Source organism: Mesocricetus auratus, unplaced genomic scaffold (assembly GCF_017639785.1).
Source record: "Mesocricetus auratus isolate SY011 unplaced genomic scaffold, BCM_Maur_2.0 Super-Scaffold_100014, whole genome shotgun sequence".
NCBI classification, from domain to species: Eukaryota; Metazoa; Chordata; class Mammalia; order Rodentia; family Cricetidae; genus Mesocricetus; species Mesocricetus auratus.
Window position 1 is genome coordinate 74,552,259 of NW_024429197.1, and position 16,741 is coordinate 74,568,999.

A 16,741-nucleotide genomic window follows, 5' to 3' on the forward strand; every position below is an offset into this window, starting at 1 on the left:
CAATAATTCACAAAGCCAGTTTCACTACACAACTCAAAAGTTGTCACACTGCAAACCACATACACTGTTCGCCTCCCAAATGGACAAATGTCCATAATAAATCTACGGGGAGAAAAAAGAGAACTTGAGTTCAAATGAGACTCTACACAATATGCTTAGCCGGGCCCCAGTAGATGCTCAGTGCTTGATGAATGGTGGTGATGATGACCGTCACCCTGCCGTTAGTCATCCAAACCAGTGGGGTCACAGCTTGCTCCCTGTCACCTTTTTCAGTTTCGGTAAAAAGCAGGGCTCTGGCTCTCCCCACGGACTCCATGATGCTCACCACTCCTTCAAGAGATCCTGGGGAAGCATGTCCACTTGGGCCCATAAAGGTATGGCTTCAGAACTTAATTGCTCAAATAAGTGCACTGGGGAGGGAGGGGGCACGATCACCCCTGGGCTTCTTGAGTGTGCCACTGCATACTGTCTTTCAGAGAAGTACAGAGGTGGCTTGGTTTTCTGGAAGAAAAACAACGCAAGGGATTCCCTGAAGCATCTCATCAAGTCTGCTTCTTCCCACCAGTGTCCCACCCTGAAGAACGATGCTCCTTGTTTCCAGACAGTCAGTGTCCATTTGATTGAATTAAAAACAAACACCACTGAGGTGAGGCAAGAGAGATGGCTCAGGGGTTAAGAGCATTGGCTGTTCTTCCAGAGGTCCTGAGTTCAATTCCCAGCAACTACATGGTGGCTCACAACCATCTGTAATAGGATCTGATGCCCTTGTCTCACATGCAAGTATACATGCAGAGCATCCATCCATAAAATATAAATAAATAAAATTAAAAAACAAAACAACACTGAGGGCAGCAGGTGACAGGGCTCAGTGGGTAAAAACCCTTGCTGCACAATCTGGACCCAAGATGGAAGAAGGGAATCAACTCTCAAGAGCTATCCTCTGATCTCTACACCCATAGCATGGTACATGTGTTCACACACACCAACAACTAATAAAAATGGTAAAGAGATTAGCAAAGCACTCTCTGGGTGTGTCCAGAAATAATCAGACCATGAGGTCACTGATGTAATAAATGGATTAATCTTTGATGGGTTCCTAATATGATGGCATAACTGGGACACAGTAAAGGGGGCGGAGCCTGGCTGGCAGCAGTAGGAGACATGGTCCTGGAGACTACATCTCTCCCTAGCCTCTTCCTGCACTCCTTGTCTTTGCAGCCAGCTTTCTAAGAACAGAACAGCCTGTGCCACACGCTCCTACATCCCAATACTCTGCCCAGGAATCTGAGGCCAAGCAACTATGTGGTGTGAACCCTCTAAAACAGGAGCCAGCATAAATCTTTCCACCTGTGAAGTTGCTCTCTCAGGTATTCTGGTGACAGCAATAACAACAAAAAATAACACATAGACCTACTTCAACTTTTCCACCTTCTCCTCCATGAAGGACACCCAGTTTCTCCATTGTTGGGTTTCCAATATGCTGTTCCAATGAGATCAAGTCAGGATCAATTTGATTTTCTGGAGAGGTCATTCACTTATCCACTGAACAAACTTACAATTACCACCCAATCAGGTGCCAGACAGAAAGTGGGAGTTGGTCAAGGAAGGAAAGAGAGCAGGAACTACTTCCAGAGCCACAAGATCACCTTTACCAGAAAGGCGGGCTTGGGGTTGGGAGCCCAGATCCTAATAACTCCGGGTTCACTGGAAAACTATCCCATCACACTGGGGATTTGCTTTTAACCGACAGAAGTCCCCCTGGTAGCCACTACTGCCTTCTGTCCTCTCTTCAAAGAGTTTCTTCCCTTCCTACAGAGCATAGACAGGGAAAGGGTCTGAAAATGTCTGTAGCTACTCCTGAAGAAGGGGTTTTGTTTACAGATTTTGTTCATAGATAAAAAGGGGTGAGACAGGGTGGGGAATATCTGAAAGGAAAAACCATCAACCCTACAGAATCACTTCACAAGGGACAGAGCATGGAACTCACCTCTTCCAGTTTCTTTCTCTTCTTCTTCCCAGGCCATCTGGAAAAAGCAGACGTCTTTCCAACTGAACTTGAAATAAGAAAAACCAGAACTCATTCCCAGACATTTTAAATGAAAGCACTAAGGGTATTTGTGAATGACAAGCATGGAGATGCTGGGGGAAGCTGCCATTCCATCTGTTTCGTACAACCACCACTCCATCCCTGGCCCACCTACCTCCATGATTTCTTTACATAACAGAAAACGAACTTCCACAGCTCTTGTTGGTGACAGCACACACACACACACACACACACACACACACACACACACACACACACACACACACAAAGAAGGACAATTTGGGCACAAAGAGAAAGTGTAAAAGAAATTCTTATCATTGATATAAATGAAAAGACCATTTTGTTGTTGCTTTAATTCAGTCACATAACAAGAATTCAAGGAAAAACCAAACACCTCCCTACAGTTGTCAGTGTTAGCAAGCTTTGAGCCTTCCCTCTGCTTGTGTACAAGGTGTCCTAGGCCTCAGTGTTGAGAAACAAAACCCAAAATGTGTTTCTTAAAAGTGGCAGGGTTTTGTTTCTTGTTTTTCTTTTTTTATGTATTTCAGGGGCTGGAGCTACACATGCCACAGTGTTCTTGTGGTGATCAGAGGACAACTTGTAGGACACTGTCTTCACCTACCATGTGGGTACTAGGGATCAAACGCAGGTCATCAGGCTTGGTGGAAAGTGTCCTTACCTGCTAAGTGATCTCATGGGCCCTGCACTTATTTCTGAAACCTTATAAATTTAGCTTTGGGAGGAGGGCAGCAAGGTGGCTCAGCAGGTGGAGAGTCCTGTCACCAAGCCTGATGACCTGAGTTTCATTGCTGGAACCCAAAAGGTGAAAGAGGAAAGAACCAACCACTGCAAGTCGTCCTCTGACTTCTGCAAGGGCACCGTGGCATGCCACCCGCACCCCCAATTAATAAACAGGTTCTTTTAAGTGGAAAGTCCTGCCCCCAAGCCCAGCTCCTAAGCAAGCTGTCTTCTCACCGATACACCTGTGCTGTGGCTCGCACATGCTCGCAGTTACAAATCAACAAAGGTAAGTAAGCTGGACTCTGTCTTATGCGCTCTTTCCATCCACGTAGAATCTGAAGTAGAGAACTCCCGCAGCAGACATCTCACAGTACATTACAACAGAGCCCCAGTGCAGGAAGAGGCAGAAGCAAGCCTGGGTTTGGCCTGTGGCTGCTCACAGTGAGGTAGCTAAAAGGGAGACCACAAAAGGGGTCTGCCGAAGGCCGCAGGGAGTTGAAAGAGGACGGGTATCAAGGCCTCTAAGTTCTAGACAGGATGCTCACCTCACGTGCTTCTCTGCTTCTTCTGGAACCCAGGTGACCACCATGTTTCTGACACCTTCAGAGAAAGGGAGTTTCGCCTCGTTCAGATTCAACACTGACAGCTGGAAAAGGTATGCCGTGGTCAGGGGTGAGCATCAGCAGGCGGTTGGGGCCTCAGGCCAAATGCTGCCTTGTTAGAGCCACCAAAATATTTGGGGATTCCGAAAATTACTTTTCAAAAAGACCTTCCTACATCAGATATCAATACAAGCACTTCTTAAGACCTAGAAGTTTTAAACAATAACATTCCCTGCTTCGCCATGACATTACTGTGGAATTTAGGAAAACCTATCTTACATGAGGATGTCTGGCGGCAACCCTCGAGGAACACTACTTATTCCGCCACTCCACTGCAAAGACTTGGATTCCCTGCAGGTAATGCAGCCCACATTTTGGACCTATTTTAGAACATACTGAGCACGGGTATTTCTTTAGTTTTGCCCTGTCTGTAATTACAGAAATCCATATGCAGTAACATACTAATTTCTCCCACCCCTGAGATCGATCACACAGCATGAGGGTTCAAGGAAATCCTATGAATCATCTAGCCCATATTCTGTTTAAGATCTTTTCAAAATTATTTTTTCAAAGTTATCAAAAATAAAGTCTTGCCCACTGATCAGACTTGGGGATGTAGGGGCAGGGGGATTTCTGTGAGTTCCAAGCCAGCCTAATATACATAACAAGTTCCAAGTCATCCAGGGCTACATAATGAGACCCTGTCTTTAAAAAAAGCAAGAAAGGGGAGGGAGAGAAGAGAAAGGGAGAGAAAAACAGGACAGAAAATATGCTGAAGGTAAAGATTATTTTATGCTCTTTTTGACTACAAAATTTAGCAATTTTTAGTTGGCATATAAAGTAATGGTTCCATTATAATTTCATACATGTATATAAAATCCATATCTAACTATGGATCACAGTTTTTAGTTGGAGTCAGCTGACTAGATGACCTTAAGACCCATTTTCAGCCTGACATTTCAGCAATCTAAGTTCTCTGTTTATGAAATGAGAATTTTTACTTAAAAGTTGAACATGTTCTATATAAGAACAGAGAGAAATTCTCACCTATCCAAACATTCACAAGTCACTCTCTTGTGTCTAGGGTTTCTAAAGACAATGTAGTGTGTGGAGCTATTAGCACAGAGACAGTCTAGCATACAGTAAGGACAGTTATTATCTTCCTCATTCCATGATGCTGGGGTTGGAGAGATGGATCAAAGAGTAAGACCCAGGTCCAATTCCCAGCACCCATATGGTGACTCACAACCATCTGTAACTCCAGCTCCAATGGATCCAATGCCCTCTTCTGGCTTTGGAGTACCAGGCACACACATAGACATACATACAGTGCATAGACATACATACAGGCAAAACAACCACACACACAGAATAAAATTTTTTAAAGAAAGAGTAATGTCAAAGGCAAAACATTCCTAGTAATAAAAAGAAAAAAGTAGAGGAAGCAACTTTTAAGACTGTGACTTACGCCGGACGTTGGTGGCGCACGCCTTTAATCCCAGCACTCGGGAGGCAGAGGCAGGCGGATCTCTGTGGGTTCGAGGCCAGCCGGCTCTTCAGAGCGAGTTCCAGGACAGCCTCCAAAACAATACAGAGAAACCCTGTCTCAAAAAAACCAAAAAAAAAAAAAAAAAAAAAAAGACTGTGACTTACTTTGGGAGGTTTAGAATGGCTGGTCACACCTTTGTCAAGCAAAGCCTTCCGAGACCTGGATGATAGGAGTTTCAAGCATAAAACAGAGTCAAAGGAAAAAGAAAGTGATAGCATACTAAAGCTCATGCTCTGAAAACCCATCTACTTACTCTGAAGGCCTGGGGTCCAACACTAATCGAGTGAACACAGGCACTCCCAAACAAACATTGCACACTGCACTTTATAACTAGGTATCTCAACCAGTTCAACCCGTAGCCTGTGCCTCTCTCTAACTAAAGAGAAAGAGTACAGCACCTTAAATAACATCAGGTTGAGGGCCGGCTCAAGGGCAGAAGCACTTGCTGTGCAAGCCTGGCAACCTGACCCTGACACCCACACTGGAAAGACAGAACAGAACCGACTCCCAAAAGTCGTTCTCTGACCTCCACACGTTCAGTGTCATGCTCGCAGCTTACACGCACGCATGCACCCGAGAGAGAGAATCTGTAATGTTTTCATATCATTTGTTCCTCATTTTAAAACATCTTGAATTTATGAATGACAGAGTAACATGGAGGTATGCAAACAAAGCATCTACTCATCCTGACTGATGAAGTCTCATGTGATGGAGACCTTACTTTCCATTGGTATTTTCTACAGCTCAGCCTTACCTCTGAGACTACATCATTTCTGTCTGTGTTCCAGACTCTTGAAGAATGTCCTCTCATTTGCAGGCCTCTGCATATGCTAGTATATAGTTTGGAATTTCCTCCCTGCCAGCTTCCCACATGCCAGCCTCCCCCCTTCAATATGCTGTTCTAATTCCAGGGCTGGGGATCAATGCTCCCTGTGTAGATGACAGTGTCCTAGGTTAGGAAATCTGTCCTGTGCTCCCATAGCCCCAGAGAGCAGTCCTTTTAGGACACTCCACACTGGATACGCACCCCACCCCCACCCCAACTGCTGGTGCCTTTGCCTCCCCCAGCTAGGATGAAAGCCTTTGGGCATAGACACTGTCTTACTTCCATAAGGTAAACAAAACCCTATTGTATCCCCAACACCCAGTCTGGTGACCCCCACTAAAAACATATCTGTCAGCTACATATGTGACTAACTGTGGTGATATATTGTTTATACAAATAAAGCATGTCTGACCATCAGAGGGTGGAGCTTGCCACTAGCTAACCATAGAGGTCTGGAGGTCTGTACATACAGACAGGAAGTGAGATGACTGGGCAGAGAAAGGAATATAGGCAGGAGGAAACAGGAATTCAGTCTCTTTTCTGCTGGGAAGCTGGTGAGATAAAGATGGCTTTGCCTTGCTCCTTCTTCTCTCTGATCTCTCAGCCTTTTCCCCTATATCTGACTCTGGGCTTTTATTAGTAAGCCCTATTAGAACTCGTGTTACAGCTAACAAATGATGCTATGACTCCTGCTGTCGGAAGGGCTCAAATCCAGGGGAGCAAAGAAGATGTAGGACCGGAACACGCTCATAAACATGGCTGCTGGAAGAACCATCCCTCAGGGAGAATGGTAAGAGGTAAAATTCAGCCTTGACAGTGGAGGAGGCCATATTCACTCATTCATCAGAAATCTTAGCTACCACTCTGTGCCATGCACTGGTGGAGACACAGGAAGGAATAGACTGCTAGGCATCTATCCTGAGCCCTTTGGAAGGGTGGCACAATTAAGCCATCTCTCTAGCCCCAGCACCGACATTGTAATGCAAGGAATCTGTGAACTGATGCCCTCACCCTCACTCCCAAAGCTGTATCAATATTAAAGAGTCTGTAAGGCTGAGGGACTGACTGATCATAGGGAGTTAGGATGCTACAGGTCCAGAACCAAATTCTCTGGGCTATCTCTCCTTCCTTTAATAACGGTTTGTTGTCCAGCTCTGTGTCTGACCTAACATGCTTTTGAGATGTATTAACAGATCATTAGTTGTCAGCCACCCAACAGCTAAGTGAGAATGTCATCATGTAGCATCTGAGACCTACAACAGAGATCTCCTCTGTAAGTAACCTCTGTGTTTCAGGCCATGGTCATTCATATTTGGCTCAAGAATAACATTTTTAAAAAAAGATTTATTTCTTTATTTATTACATATACACTTTTCTGCCTACATTCCAGAAGAGGGCACCAGATTGAATATTAGATGGTTATGAGCTACCATGTGGTTGCTGGGAATTGAACTCAGGACCCCTGGAAGAGCAGTCAGTGCTCTTAACCTCTGAGCCATCTCTCTAGCCCAAGAATGAACATCTTATATTCCTTTTTTGCTGTTGTTATTTGAGACAGGGGTTTCTCTGTATAACTCTGGCTGTCCCGGAACTCATTCTGTAGACCAGGCTGGCTTCAAACTCACAGAGATCTACCTGCTTCTGCCTCCTGAGTGCTGGAATTAAAGTGTGGTCCACCATGCCCAGCTTGTATTCCCTTTGAAGTGAGAGCTGTGTTTTGTGGCAACCAGGCAAGCAAATCAATAAAAGGCTTCTCAGATCAGGATGCATATCAAATGATGGTCAAAGTGTATATTTTATAAGGTGCTCACCTCTGTGAAAAAGCAATTCTTAATTTCAAACTAGATGACAAGGAAGAATTAGCTGCAGAAAGATCTGAGGCAATTTTCTCAAATGGGCAACTCTGCCCCCAAGGGACATCTGGCAACATATGGTGTATTTTAGGTTGTCACAGTTTCAGGTGGGTAGTACCGGCTTGCAGTGGGTACAGACAGGAATGAAGCTCAGTGACCAATGACACACAGCACAGACCCCAGTAATAACTGTCTGACCCAAGTGTCAGGAACGGTGGCTGCAAACGCCAGTCTAAGGAGCAAACTGTAAGTGCATGAGCGATGGGTGGGAGGTGACAGAGACAGAAAAGACAGTGTGGCTGGAGCCTACAGACCGAGGAAAAGCACACATAAGATAAGGTCCATCAGGAATGCGGGACCTCCTGCGGCAGTGTAAGCCACTCCAGGGATTTAATGAAGCAGAGCAGAGGGAAGGGAGCCTTTAAGGTTGAGAGACCTCATGGGCAAAGTGTTAGAGACAGCGAGTCGCCATCAGAAAAGCCAGCTGGGCTCTGAGAAAAAGCTGACATCAGAGAGCAAGGACCGTGACTAGAGAGGAGTCCAGCAATACTAAGGTTACAACTCTAGAATGAGCAGATTTGAAGGAATGAGTTGAGTGAGGAGATGGGCAAAGCATTAATCTGTTGGTCCTAATGGAAAAGTGTTAGTGAAGAGGTAGGAGAGCAGAAGCCCACACTCCAGGTCACTCGGGAATAGTCTAGGACAGAGGCTGAGGCGGACAGCAACATGGAAGAGACAGATGGAAGAGAAACTGGCTGGTGAGGGGGCTCTCTGCAGCACTGGCCCATAGGACCTGCAGAAGCAGAAGCGTGCCTGTGTGCAGATGTGGGGCCCAGCGCAGGTACCTGGCTGAATGTTGATGCTGTTTTCTCAGGGCTCAGGTCCTAGAGAATCAGAGAGTAGTCCTAGTCTCTCCTATACTAACTCAAGCCTAAGAAAAATCACCAAATTGCTTACATAGACTGGAGAAAAGCCGCTTCAAGGGCACTCACTAGTGCTTGGACTCTGGGCAGCAAGGTCTTTGAATTTTAAAAGCTAAGGTTTCCACAGAACTGAAATCTCATGTTTCAGAAAAACTGGATGGCTAGACTTTGCAAGAGATTAAACAAAAAAGCCACTAGGAGTTTACAAGTAGTTTCATACCTAAAAATAAAAAATAAAAAGACAGCATGAACCAGGCACTTGAGAAGCAGAGACAGGTAAATCTCTGTGAGTTTAAGGCTAGCCTGGTCTATTTAGTGAGTTCCAGGACAGCCGAGACTATGAAGAGACCTTATCAAAAAAAAAGAAGAAGAAGAAAGAAAGAAAGAAGGAAGGAAGCAAGGAAGGAAGGAAGGAAAATGAAGGAAGGAAAGAAGGCAGACTGCATGTGTTCTCTGATGACCTTCAGAAAATGAGAAGGTCACCCATTATCAGCTAAGTTGTGCCCCAACACCTAAAATTCACTCACTGAGTTCCTAATCCCAGTACTTGAGAATGTGACATTTAGAGACAGACTCCTTAGACTCCTTAAAGAGAACTAAAATGAGATAAGGCCCTGTGGGTGGGGTTTATGAGATTAGGGTTAGACACACCAGAAGACTGAAGGACAAGATGTCATCTTCTAGGAGAGGGGCCTAAGAAAAAATAACTCACTCCTTCATCTCAGACTTCTCACCTCCAGAATTCTGTGACAATGAATTTCATTAGCTCTACTACCCAGGCAATGGTACTTCACATGGGCAAACCAGTACAGCCCCAAGTCACCCTGCTCCTGGAACACACGTGTGGCTGTTTCCTTCGGGCTCTCCTCTCCCCGCTTAATACTCAACTTGGATTATGTTCCATTTTGCTGTTTTGTTTTTGGTAACACTGGGGGTCAAACTCAAAGCCTCATAGGTGCTGAGCAAAGGGGTCTTTTTTTTGTTTTGTTTTTTTAATATTTATTTATTTATTATGAATGCAACACCCTGCCTCCATGCCTGCACGGCAGAAGAGGGCACCAGATCTCATTACGGATGGTTGTGAGCCACCATGTGGTTGCTGGGAATTGAACTCAGGACCTCTGAAAAAGCAGTAGGTGCTCTTAATCTCTCCAGCCCCCGAGCAAAGGGGTCTTATCACTGAGCTACATCCTCAGTCCTCGGTTTTTCTTTTAAATCCATAGTTCTCAGAGTCATCTACATGGATTGGGAGACAGTGTGCTGAGGAAAGATTCCATGATCACCTACCTGCCATGACGCCTGGAGGCTGGTTTCGACAATAAAGACCGCTCCTTAGGGAAGGCAAATTCTGATGGCTGTCGCTGAACCACACTCTTCTCGGTCCACAAGCAGGTATCCGTGATATTTACAATGGTGAGTGTCGGGAGTTTGTCTGAGAAAGCAGACCAGAACAAAACATGTAAACTACTGCTTGGAGAAGGGAATCAAACAAAAACAGTATAAGGACTTTATGAAGAAGATAACAGAGGCTAGCCAACGCACCTTCAGTTTCCCGGGAAAATCTGCTGGATGAGTCCAGGATCCTAGGGTGGCCCCTCTCAATCCGTCGGAGAGATGCCCAGCATTGTGGATGCTGACAGACTGCTGAGCTGCAGATGGCCTCGTCCCACGGATTCTCATTTGGAAAGTTCATATCTATAAACGTTTTAAGACAAAACCCAATCTTACAGTGTTTTAGCCTCTGGAGAATTAGCAGACACACACTTTAGGGTTATTTTTAAAAATAATTTGTTTTATTTAATGTTCTTTGGTGTTTTGCCTGCATGTATGTCTGTGTAAGGATGCCAGAAGCTCTGGACCAGTTGTTAGAGACAGGTGTGAGCTGCCTTGTGGGTGCTGGGAACTGAACCCAGGTCCTCCAGAAGAGTCAGTGCTCTTAACCGCTGAGCCATCTCTCCAGCCCCAGGGGTATTATTTTTATACATTAGACAGCCATGCAGTCCAGATCTCATTTTGAAATAATAAACTGTCTATTGAACCCATATAAGTAATGCTGATCACACACAAAAATAGAGTATTGAAAAACAAGCAAGTATGAAGATAGTATGAGGTCAAAAGGCAAGCTTGGGAGACTGTCTTCAAAAGTCCTTCCAATCGGCCATTTACAACTGAGTGACTTGAGACTTTCCCATTCTGCCTCAGTCTCCTCATCTGTGAAATGACAAGTCTATTTCAGGAACTACAATTAGTTTACAGACATTCAAAAACTTGCTTAAGGCTGACCATGGTGGTGCACACCTTAAATCCTAGCACTCAGGAAGCAAAAGGAGGCAGATCTCTGGGAGTTTGGGGCCAGCCTGGTCTACATAGTGAGACCTTGCCATCTCACAGAACAAAAAACAAACAAAAAATTTGCTCAAATAATTCAGAACTAAATGTCAGAGCCATGTGCTCACACAAGTGATCCAGCAGCTCGGTCGCTGAGCGAGGAGGATGAGCAGGAATGTGAAGTCAGCCTAGGCTACACAATGCATTACAAGCCATCCTCAGCCAGTGTGAGGTCTTTGTCTCAAAAAACAAAAGCAGGATCTCTTTCCCAGTGTTCCTCTGAAGAGGCAGGCAGGTCTTTGTCCCCCTCTTTCTTTCTCTCCCTGTCTCACTCTCTTTCTCTCTCCCCTCTCCTTTCCCTTCCCTTCCCCCAGTAAAACTTCCTACATTAAAAATAAAATAAAATAAGCCGGACGTTGGTGGCGCATGCCTTTAATCCCAGCACTCGGGAGGCAGAGGCAGGCGGATCTCTGTGAGTTGGAGGCCAGCCTGGTCTACAAGAGCTAGTTCCAGGACAACCTCCAAAGCCACAGAGAAACCCTGTCTCGAAAAACCAAATAAATAAATAAATTAATTAATTAATAAAATAAAATAAAAGCAGGGCCAGGGAAATGGCTCAGGGAGTAAAAGTATTTGTGAACAAGCCTAACAATATGAGTTCGATGACCCCCGAAACCCACATGGTGGAAGAAGGGAACTGACCCCTGCGCATTGTCCTCTGGCCTCTACACACACACACACACACACACACACACACACACACACACACACACTATGCAGACAGACAGAAAACCTGGGAAAAACCAGGGCGGGAGCTGACTTGTGGCTGTGGAAGTGCAAGCCTGAGGGCCTGAGTTCAGCTCAGCAGCAGCCACACACGGCCACACACAGCCACACACAGACAGATGTGGCACGGGGAGGCACAGGCAGGTGAGTCCTAGGGCTTGTTGGCCACTAGTCTAACTGCACTGGCCATTTCCAAGTTCAGTGAGAGATCCTGCTTCAAGAAATAAAACGGGGAAGCAATTAGGAAGACACTCAGTGTCAACTTTTAGCTTCTCTGTATATATCTGAGTGGTCAAACATGCCTGCACACACACATGCATTACACATACACACACACTGAAAAAAGTATTAAATTAGCATCCTTTCTTTTCCGTATCATTTATCATTACAAAAATGCCATCATCTTTGAAAATTACAACCAGTTGGGACAGGCATACAGCTTTAACCCAGCATTCTAGCAGGGAGAGGCAGGTGCAACCCTATGAATTCAAGGCCAGCATAATCGACATAGCAAGTTTCAGGCTGGGCAAGGCCATATAGTGAGACCCCCATCTCATAAAGAAACCAACGATAAAATTTTTAAAACAATGAAGTCACAGAAGTGCTATTTAGAAGGCATTCTTCACTTTTCAAAATGCTATAATAAAAACAAAGCAAACAAAAAAGTCAGAAGTTGGTGAGGCAGAAGCAGGCAGATATCTGTGAGATCGAGGTCAGCCTGATCTACACAGTTAGTTCCAGGACAGCTAGGGCTACACAAACCCTGTCTTGAAAAATAAATGCTATAATAATCACTACTGGTGAATGGCTTTGCTCAGACTGCAAATTACATGACCTGTTGTCAATTCAGAGACCATTAACTTTTCATCTACTGTCTGTGTGGTCTTGACCAAATAATTTCACCTTTCTCAGGCCGTTTCCTCATAAAGATATCGCGGGTCCGACATAAGATTGTAAGAGGGCTGGAGACCTGGCTCAGCCGTGAAGAGAACTGGCTACTCTTCCAGGGAACTTGGGTTTAATTCCTAGCACCCTCACATGATGGCTCACAACCTTCTGTAAAACTAGTTCCAAAGGATTACATGCTCCACAGATACTATAATGCATGTGGTACACACATTCAAATGAGCATCACTACACACAACATAAATTTTAAAAATGTCATTGTAGGAACATACATACCCACACACAAATCAAGAATTAAAGAAAAGGGGAGGGGACTAGCAGAGCACAAGTGGTCTAAATGGGGAAAATGAGGGGCTCTGACTAGGATGGGGGAGATAAATAGAAGGAGGGAGTATAATAAAATAATGCAGATGTCTGAAAAGGTCAAAAGGAATCATCCTTTTTATTTTATTTGGTTTTTCCAGACAAGGTTTCTCTGTGTATCTCTGGCTGTCCTGGATCTCGCTCTGTACCAGGCTGGTCTTGAACTCCTGAGTGCTGGGATTAATCATACTTTTAACTATCTACCTAAAAATAGCTATAATTCACGTAAGTCAGTATATAAATAGACATAAAGAATTTAAGTGAAATTTTCCTATCTGGGCTAATAGTACTCCCTCTAAGAGCCATTGACCATCAACCAAAAACCACACTCGATATGAAAATCCCTCTTTTCAGTTGTTGGTCAGGGTTTTTCAAGGGACTCCCAAAACATTATAGGCTATTGCTATTGTCCTTAGTTGCCCCCAAAGGTGGAAGGTAAGTCCCTTTTACTGAACACATAATACACTTCAAGCACAGAGCTCAGATTAGCCTGAAAGCCCCCTCCCTAAGGGTTAACAGAGAAGCCATCAATGATGCCGATGAGGCACACCCAGGACCATGGTGGCACCATGATTGAGGGTGAGATTGAGGCACGCAACCTAGGTAGTAACCAACGGCTCTCTAATGAGACGTAAGACCTGCTTAACAAGTGGGAAATCATGCCTGGTACTGGAAGCAACTACTTAGGTCTAGGGAAGTTACGAACCATGGAGGAAAACCTACAACCACCAATTTACTAAGCCAGCATAATACCTAACTATACTCTAAACGTGTGTCCTTATACCCACAGATAAGTGTGGTTCTCACCCCCTCACTAAGGAAACTTCTCTTTGCAACAGACAGAGACCATTACTGAAAACCAAATCCAATCAAAACAAGGAGTTATAGAGCCCAGTGACAGCTGGTACTTCTAAACACAACAAAGTGAGTTAGTTCTAGGACAGCCAGAGCTGTTACTCAGAGAAACCCTGTCTCCAAAACAAACAAACGAGAAGAAATGTCAGAAGTGCTGTGGATATTATTTTAACCGGACAAAGTGTAAAGGTGTGTTACACTTGTTTGTGCTGCCTTTAACTATGCAAACACGTGCTGCATCTGTTTCTCGTTGCCTGCCTAAGGCACCTGATTGGTCTAATAAAAAACTGAACGGCCAATAGGTAGGCAGTAGAGGAATAAGTGGGGCTGGTAGACAGAGAGAATAAATAGAAGGAGGAGAAATCTAAAGAAGAGTAGAAGAGAACGAGGGAGAGAGGGACACACCCAGGGCCAGAAGCCAGGCAGCCACTAGCCAGGCAGGAAGAAGCAGTGAAAGTGAGACACACAGAAGAAAGAAGGGTAAAAAGCCCCGAGGCAAAAGGTGGACGAAGAGAAACAGGTTAAATTAAAAGAACTACCTAGAAAGGAGCCTAAGCTAGGCCAAGCAGCCATAACTAATAAGAAGTCTCTTTGTCATGACTTGGGAGCTGGTTGGTGACCCAAAAAAGAAAGCCTGATGCACAGAAGCTATTCCCATGGAGTCCCACCAACGTGACTGCCTACACATGAGCTGAACAAGCGCACCACCAATAGGCTTGCTAACAAAGAAGGAGGAAAACTCAGGAGGCCTCAACCCTTGGCAAAGAACCACAGACAACTAAAGAATGCTGAAGATCTGAAGAAATCGTCTACCCAGAGAAGATCATAACAATTGGTCATTCAATACCAAATGGTTAGCCCTGAAAACATACAAATAAATTATTCAGACTGAGCAGATTGTATTTATGTGTGTATAAGGGGGTGTGTGTCATGTGTATGTGTGTATATATATGTATATATAAATGCTACACACATATATGTATAACAACAAAGAAAAAGAGGTCATGAATTTGAAAAAGAAGGGGAGCTTACATAAAAGGGTATAGAGGAAGGAAAAGGAAGGGGAAAAGGATTTTATATTATGATCTCAAAAGATAAAATTATTTTTTTACATTGTAGGAGCATATATACACATATTTGTATAGAAGTTTTGAGAGAAGAAAGGGAAGGGGGAAATGATGGAATTATATTATGATTTCAGAAATTTTTTATTTTTGTAAAAACTGTAGAAGCATCACCAGGCATGGCGGCACATGTCTCTAATCCCAAAACTGGGAAGGTGGAAACAGGTGGATCTTTTGAGTTCGAAGTCAGCCTGTTCTACAGAGCAAGTTGTAGGACAGGCTCCAAAGCAATACAGAGAAACCCTGTCTCGAAAAAAAAACAAAAGAAAACAAAACAAAAAGCATTTTAGTCATTTTGTGGGCACATGTGAGCGTCAGCAGGAGCTCATTCTGTCCTGCATACAGAGACCGCTCAGGTCCTCAGCCTTGGTACAGAGTGTCTTTTCCCACTGAGTCATCTCCCCACACCTTAGTAACTTTTTACAGACAATATCCATTTCCTCTTCTATTCAACACATTTATTGACTACCAAATATGTGGGAGAACTTGTAGGGGACATAGGGAACAGCAATAAAAAACTCTCTGTCTTAAACAGCTTATAATTTAAATCAGAAATGGGAAACTATTGGCCTGGGTTGCACCTGGCCTATGACTTATTTAGCTTGGCAGGCATTTTGAGCCAGTATCTTGAAAATGAAATGATCCATAATGTTCAGTTTTTGGCTTTTCTCCTATATCAAAATGACTAACAGCACCAGTTCCAGCTAAATAGTGGCTGGAACTAAGGCTTATGATGTCTTTAAATCAGGTCTGTTCTAAGTGTAGAGTTCTTTCCACCACAACAATCCCTCAGGACCATTCATTAACTTACTTGCCTTGGTGGATTGGGTTTTTTTTCCCCTCCCAATAGGGAAATAGTTCTTTGTAATTACGTCTCCATGAAAAGTAGGAAAACAAGTCTTGGAACATGTTGTAAGAAAAAAGAAAGAGGAACACACAGAAAGAGAGAGAAAGAGCATTAGTTTCTCATGAAGAATTTTTTTCTGTACTTGATATGAAAATTGTATACCTTAAAAGGCCATTGAAAATGTAAAATCCTGTGATGACTTTGATGGGGAATATGTACGGAGAATCACTTAATGGATTAACAAATACAACGTTAACACGGGTGGGTGTTTTAATGCGAACGAGAGTATGATGCATTATTCTTACTATCAGATGCTTCCCGCCCTTTCAGTACCGGACCAGTCCAACCTGAGCTCCGAAGTCTCATCAGGCGTCTCTGGATATCGGCAGCATTACAGCTGTCCTAATAAAATAGTTGGAATTTAAAAAAAGATTTAGATAACGTTTAATCTTTAATACGATTATCGCAGAGTCGTGAGGGGAAAACGATTAAAGATGGACATCGGTAAATTTACATGCAGTAAAACTGGAAGGAAATCTCCACTGAGTCCCGAGCCAAAAAGAAAACAAAAAGGTGAAGGACTCAAGTGTCATTTCGAGATACCGCGGGATGAGAGCAGACTCCAAAGTGCTCCGTTCCCAGCCCCTAGGGACAATGCAGGCTGCGAAAATGCTCCGAGGCTTTGGCCCCGCCCGCCTCGCCCAAGGAGCCACGCCCACCTCGTCCAGCGAGACCACGCCCATCTCGACCGTCCGAGTCCCGTCCCACCGGCTCAGGGTACGCCCTCACCTTCCACGCTAGGCACCATGCCCCCCGTTGCCTAGCAGCGGCGCAGGGCACGATGGGAGAATAGACGGAAACTCCAGAGAGCCAAATTTAGTCTGGTTTGAAAGCCCCAGTGAGTGACAGCGCGTGGTAAGGAAACGAGGCCCGGGAGGAACGTCGAAGATGCAGGAGAGGCTGACGGGAACCTTAGTGAGCCGAAACCATT

The 16,741-nt window shown here is 44.4% G+C and overlaps 1 protein-coding gene and 1 long non-coding RNA gene across 13 annotated transcripts in view; one reads left to right on the plus strand and one right to left on the minus strand.

The window, feature by feature from the left end:
* The window catches only part of CUNH9orf43 (chromosome unknown C9orf43 homolog), a 32,362-nt gene extending 15,683 nt beyond the window's left edge, over positions 1-16,679 (minus strand). For 5 of the 12 annotated variants that reach the window (XR_005881394.1, XM_040757379.1, XM_040757374.1 and 2 more), the window contains exons 1-9: positions 16,470-16,557; positions 16,056-16,152; positions 10,084-10,236; positions 9,829-9,973; positions 5,044-5,098; positions 3,334-3,434; positions 1,988-2,054; positions 1,415-1,480; positions 326-501 (exon numbers count right to left, since the gene is read on the minus strand). Coding sequence is in view for 11 of the 12 variants with exons in the window: in XM_040757379.1 (XP_040613313.1) it covers positions 326-501; positions 1,415-1,480; positions 1,988-2,054; positions 3,334-3,434; positions 5,044-5,098; positions 9,829-9,973; positions 10,084-10,236; positions 16,056-16,152; positions 16,470-16,493 (884 nt within the window). In the remaining variant the exon portion in view is untranslated. Of the gene's footprint in view, positions 1-325; positions 502-1,414; positions 1,481-1,987; positions 2,055-3,333; positions 3,435-5,043; positions 5,099-9,828; positions 9,974-10,083; positions 10,237-15,714; positions 15,803-16,055; positions 16,153-16,264 lie in introns of those variants that run through there. The other 7 variants (XM_021230145.2, XM_021230144.2, XM_040757375.1 and 4 more) reach the window with 7 other exon arrangements.
* On the plus strand, positions 3,119-9,876 carry LOC110341839. The gene is made up of 3 exons (XR_002383843.2): positions 3,119-3,234; positions 3,367-3,443; positions 9,765-9,876. It is a non-coding gene; the product is annotated as an uncharacterized LOC110341839 (long non-coding RNA).
* Positions 16,680-16,741: the final 62 nt, after the last annotated feature.